At 55.0% G+C, this 6,000-nt stretch overlaps 1 protein-coding gene across 6 annotated transcripts in view; it reads right to left on the bottom strand.

Annotated features, from left to right (window-relative positions):
- Positions 1-6,000, bottom strand: part of PKNOX2 (PBX/knotted 1 homeobox 2) — a 305,484-nt gene that overhangs the window by 76,522 nt on the left and 222,962 nt on the right. For 4 of the 6 annotated variants that reach the window (XM_021063089.1, XM_021063090.1, XM_021063088.1 and 1 more), the window contains one exon: positions 2,355-2,463. The exons of the other annotated variants lie outside the window; for them this stretch is intronic. In XM_021063089.1, coding sequence (XP_020918748.1) covers positions 2,355-2,441 — 87 coding nt within the window. In that variant the 5' untranslated portion in view covers positions 2,442-2,463. The remainder of the gene's footprint in view (positions 1-2,354; positions 2,464-6,000) is intronic. 6 annotated transcript variants of the gene reach the window in all.

Here is a 6,000-nt window from a genome sequence, read left to right as displayed (position 1 = left end):
CCGAGGCCATAAAGACCCCAGGTCTTGGCCTGATCACTCTACAGTGGACACATTCCTGGACTGCTGGTTCCAAGGAGATGTGTGGCTTACCTGAGGCAAACTATCCTTTGCTGTAAACGTGGTTTTGTGAGGTTCTTGTGGCGAGAACACAACATGAGAGTATAGTATGAGACTATAGTGAGGTTCTAGGGACTCCTCAGAGGACAGAGCCTTGGGACAGCCCCTGAGTTGGGCTTCTGCTCTGAGGCCCTAGACAGGGAACTGGAGTCTCCCTTCCTCCCCCTAAAAGGCTACAGCAGCTCCGTGGTGGCTTCCGGGGCTGAGTACCTTGGGGCTACAGCCCCACCTCCACCACCACCCTCAGCAGCTGGGATGGATTAATTAGGCTCCTCTGCTTAACTACACCCGGATTGGCATTCTGGGACAACACAGGCCCTTGCTGCAGCTCTCTTGCTAATCCCCACCAACCCAAAGTCTCCCAGCTGCCTAGGAAGGCAAAACGGCAGGTGGGGCCGGAGGCAGTGAGGCAGTCGCTGCCAGCTGTGCCAGTCTGGTGCTCTCTGACCTCGTGGTCCTGCCCTGGTCTGTCCCTGAGCCTTGGGGATGGGGTGTGAGCCTTTGCACCCACCACCTGCTAAAGATAGGTGGTGTCTCGGTTGCTGTTCCTGTTCCTACCATGGAGCCTGAAGAGCAGCATCTAGCTACAAAAGAAATGGAGCCAACGTTCCAGCCTCTTCTTCAAACCCCGGGGTCCCCAAATCCTGGGGAGCAGACGGGGGTGGGTCTACTCCACCAGGAAGGAGGGTGCTTGTCTTCCATCATGACCCTGAGGTTCCTAGGTCTTCCCCAGTCCAGGCCTCCCTTCTGTCCTTCGTTCTGACTGTAGAGGGAAAGGCCCTGGCTTTCTTGAACCTCTGGAAGCTTTCAAATAGAGGATCTGTGCTAATGCCAAGTCCAACCCATGGTCATTTGAAGAAAGCTCCTGACAGGAGCAGAGGGTTTGCTGAAGCTGAGAGCAGGGTAGGGAGAGCCTAGGAAGGAAAAAGGAGCTGACATGTAGGAGCAGGGGTGGGGACAATGTGCCTTAAGGTCACTGCTTCTGGACTTTTGCAAGGAGAAGAGTCAGTGGTGGTCCACATGCTGGACATCCTCTAAAGTGGTCATTTCGTGGGGGGATGAGAAGGATGGACAGGGCAGCCACCGTGTGCTCACACCAGGCTGGGGGTGTCGGGGTCATGGGACCTAATGTTAGCTGAAGCCTTGCCCACCCTGGGTCTGCATCTTCACGTCCTTTCCACGCAGCAGAGTCGGCCACGTGGTCCAGGAGCACGGCCGTGTTTGAAAGGCTAATGAGTGAGGGATAGTGGTGAGAGGCAAAGACCAGTGACTGAGAAAGACTAGGAATGACTGCCTGGCACACAGTAGTCACTCGCTGCACATTTGTGAAATGAATGAAGGAATAAACTAGCCAGCTGCATTTCATGTTACAGATTCTCAATAAATAATAATTGCATTAATATTGACTTGAGAGACCAGGGCAGAGAACACAGAAGAGTGAGAAGGTTGAGCCTTCTGTGAACCCACAGCCTCATGACTAATTCTGGGTCTCAAGAGCCAAGCGTGGAGGGAGAGGAGGTGCACACAGACGGAGCAAAGATCAGAAGTGACTGGTCTCAAGGATGCTGGGAGCCCAACCCACAGAGGCTGCCCAGGTTTCCAGAAGGAGGAGAGGCGAGAACAGGAAGACGGGGTGAAGCCGGTGCCTCCTGCAGGAGCTGCAGCCAGGCTGGGAGTCTCAGAAAGACTTGGGGGACTGCTGTGTCTGAGCTGAGGGATGGAAACTGGGAACCAGAGGAAAGGGTGGGAGGGTGTAGAAAAACAGTCCTGTCTTTTTTCTGGATAGAAGCCGAGGGGGGACCTGAAGAGAAAGGAGATTCCACCGAGAGGCAGGCGGAGACCGTGAATAGGGCATCTGGTACGAAGGAGCCCCTAATCAAGCAGCATCCCCTGATACTCAGAGGCAGACCCAATTCACCTGTACCTGGATCTCCCTGAGTGAGGGGTTCAGTGTGACTGTCTGATGTCTGCTCTGAGTAGGAAGCAGGGCGGGTGGCAGAGACCATGACTAGGTGTTCCTGGCATGCTGGTCACAGTTTCCCATAGGATCTGAGCTCGGTGCTTTACCAAGTGCAATGATCCCTCCAGGGGTCTGATTTGCTGGGCTCTCTCAGAGAAGCCTCCCAGGGCTGGCAGAAGAGCCCAGAGAGTGGCCGGGACACAGCCAAGGGAGACCTGGCCCTGCCCTCCACCCATGGGAAGGCCACCGCACCCTCCCGTCGGTCAGTCACACTCACCTGCGGGCTGTCCTGGTAGGGTGGGGGAGGGACATTCTGCGTGGCCATCATCGTCAGAGCGGGGGCTGGGGAGGCATGTTGCATCATGGGATGGATTCACATGGAGGATCTGTGGCAGGAGAAAGGGGGCCGCACCGTTAATAGCTGCGCGCAGGGAGCCCCAGGGACCAGCCTGCTGGACGTGCCCCCAGGCCAGGCTACCAGGAATGACAGGATATAGCAAGGGCTGCAAGCCCTCTGGGGTGACAAATGAGAGTTAAGGGGAGAAGGCTGGGTGTGCAGGGGCTTGCTGTGCTATTCTGACTTGAAGGAAACAATATTGAAATCATATGTAAAACAACCTGTGCGCCCTCAGCCGTGCTTTGTTCAGCACCAGGTCCAGCCTGGTAGGGGTGAGGGAGAGGTAGGAGATGGGGAGGGGGCTTGGCTGGTGGCAGCACAGGGGGACTGGAGGCCATACGGACATCCCACAGGACAAGGGTGCTTCTCCTTCCCCAGGCCTCCTGGAACCTCCCAGGGCAGAAGGCCCTTCACCGTTCCAGATCCTCCGTCCCTGCCCTCAGGGTCTCCAAGCAGAGCACTAAACCCTCCCAGTTGTGCTCACCACACCCCCTAGTGGTGGGAAGGGCCGTGGGGCGCTGGTCCCCTGCTCAGACTGGAGGGTAGAGTGAGCAGCCCAGGGGCCACCACTTGGAGGTGTTCTGGGAAGGGAAAGAACTTCCAACAGCTTGGGCGTGTGACCACGGCCACATGGCTGTTGCCTGCACATTCTACCAAGAAGACTTTGCTTAGCCTGTGTTCAACCGAGTTCAACAGCACTTGGGGCCGGCAGAGCCGGCAGAGCCAAATGGTCCTCTTACAGAGGAGGGAAGTGTGTGTCTGGGTGTGGGGAGGTGCTCGTGAAGCAGAGATGGGACCAAGACATCAAGATTCCCCATTCAGGTCTGCTCTACTATACCACACGCCCTCCCAACCCCAAGCCCTGTAAGCAAGCTGCCCCTACTGGCCTCAAGGTTTCTGCTTGAACCAGAACATGGTGGAGAGAGCCTGGCAGTGCCTCCCCCAAAAAACAGAATGCTGAGAGGGCTGTTTAGCTGCAGTAGATGCCCTGAAAAATTTGGAGCTGGAAACCATGGCTAATTGCCTGATACAGGCCTGTCCCTCCCTCATGGGACACAGGGACGCCTGAGGACCTCTGTGGGTGCAGAGCCTGCCCTTCTCCTAGGTGGAGGGCACTGATGAGCTTTGAGAGGCTGACATCAGACTCTCCCTCTTCCCCTCCTTCCTCCCCTCAGGCTCCACCCTCTTCCTGCCTGAGGTCCTCCCACCACCCCCTCTTGAGACCTTCCAAAACGTTCATATACCTGAATTCTGTGGGGATTTAAGGGTATTTGAGAGCTGACTAAGTCAAGGGGAGGGTCTCCTGGGCCCTGTGTGGAGTGTGCATGAGTGTGTGTCTTGTTCTTTTTCAGGAAGAGGAGGAAAGATCAGCTCTGGCTGACCTGCCTCTGAATCACCAGGAGTGCTTTGACCTGAAGTGCACATGAGAAAGCGCTGGAAACCCAGGCATTCATTTGATGAATGTTTATCAAGTGTCAACTACTTGTAAAGAATTGTGCTGCAGGTGTGGAGGGATAGATGAAAGGAATCAAGGCCTTCTCTCCAAAGAGGGATGTCCTGGGCCAGCAGGGAAGAAGAAAGTGAATAGAGGGTCCAGTGGGAAGCCATAGGGAAGGATGACTTGTCCTGTGCTGAAAACGCCGTGACCACAGGTAATTCCGCTTGGACTGGCTGCTACCTGAACTTCGCCACTTGTGCCTCACTTAAGAAGATGGACTGCCAGGATGTCCTTGCAAAGAAAGCACTCAGGGTCACCCCATGTCACACACACTGGGCACCAAGACCCAGGCTTTACTTCTGCAAAGAGGCTGGAAAAGGAGCCATGAGGGAGCCTCACTCTGCAGGCAGGGGAACCAATGCCTAGTATCATGGCTGAGGCTTGTCCGAGAGGTGGGACATCACCGAGAAAGTAGAGAGGGTAGTGGGGAGAGGATAAAGACTCCTTGAGACATCAGAAAGAACTTCCAGAATGAGGACTTCTGAGATTAAATTGGGTGTGGAATCTCTTTCTTTGGGACCCTGAGGGGATAAAGGAAATACTGATATTTCAAGGGTGTCCAGGCTCATCCTTTCATGGAACTCTAGCAGATGAGGTAACTCTGAACGGGGCCTATTGGGTCTTGAAGACCGGATCCCTTCCAGGGAGTGTCAGTCTTTGATGATCTTTGGATGGGAAAAAGCAAACCGCTGTGAGGCTGTAGTGCCAGAAGCCTCCAGAAGGGGGAGCCCGGGGGCAGAGTCTGGCTGCAGATTTTCTACCCTTTTAGGGGCAACTAGTTCCCTTCCACCTCGGGTTTGGGTCTTTTGGTAACCGAATTCCACGAATGAGAAAGTCATCATGAAGGCAAAGCACAGGTATCTCAGTGAGGAGGATTTGGGCTAAATAGAGGACTCTTTGGTCTGCATTCTTTTGTTCACTGTCCAATGAATGGAGGTTGGGTCATTTTAGAGTCCCTGTCCAGCAATATTTGCAACAGCTGGAGAGCTGCCCTACCTAGGAGTAAAGAGCAATGGCTAAGAGCACTCTGCACCAAGAAACAACCACCGTCCAAACTGGGTAGAGTTTTCAATCAGGCGCCTGCTGAGCTGTGGGGCAGGGGCCAGAAGACACGGGAACAATTTTCTGAGGACACAGATGGCCCTTGCCCCTCCTCCTCTCTGGGGTCACCACAGGCCATGAGGGCACTGCCCCACTGCCCTCTGGGGGATTCTCCTGCAAGAAAACAGGAGGCCTTTTCATCAGGGGCTTAAGTTTCCTTCTCTGCTCACTCAGGCACAGAAGCCCCTGGTAACCTGATGCTGGGGGAGACCGCGCGTGTGCGCCCATCACCATCTCCGGAAGTTCCCTCTTTTCTTCACCCGCCTCCTCTGGCACATGACCTCCTTCCTCCCATCCACTGGCCTTGCGGGGCCGAGGGTCCACGTGGGACCATCCCCGGGAGGAGCGTGGGGATTTGACTTCTTGGAGGCTTGGGTGAGGCTCCACAACCTGGGTGCGGGGAACTCCTTGAGCTATCTCTGGGCACCCAGCCCTTTGGGGAAACCTGCCGGTTTTGTACTTTCTTGGGAGTATGGAGGGAAGCAGCAGGCCTGCCCAGGGCTTCTGAGCATTAGTCTGTAGCGTCTCTGCCCCGCCCTGTCCAGAGGCCCCAGCCCTCTGTCACCAGACACCAGGGCACTGGAGGGAGCACAGCCAAGACTGCAAATGGAGGACACACGAGGAACAACTTACCACCGAGAAATTTCCCAAGGTGAAAGATTGTTTTTAATGCTGAAAACCTTTATTATACGGCAGCTAGGAGGGAGGAAAAACAAAACAAAACCCTAATGCAACACTCAACCCCATAGTGATATCCAAGAAGAAATAATAATCTCATTGATATTATCATCAAAAGGAGCTAAAACTGTCATTTTACAGAGCTCAGAAGTCCAGGGAGGCAGTGTCATGGGGTGGGGTGGCTGAGGGGGCAGGAAGGACACCCCTTTAGGAAGGCGGAAGGGGCAGCCCAGGGGCACCCACTCCCCC

This window comes from Sus scrofa, chromosome 9 (assembly GCF_000003025.6).
Source record: "Sus scrofa isolate TJ Tabasco breed Duroc chromosome 9, Sscrofa11.1, whole genome shotgun sequence".
Classification (NCBI taxonomy): Eukaryota; Metazoa; Chordata; class Mammalia; order Artiodactyla; family Suidae; genus Sus; species Sus scrofa.
This window is presented reverse-complemented; position numbering and strand designations above follow the sequence as displayed.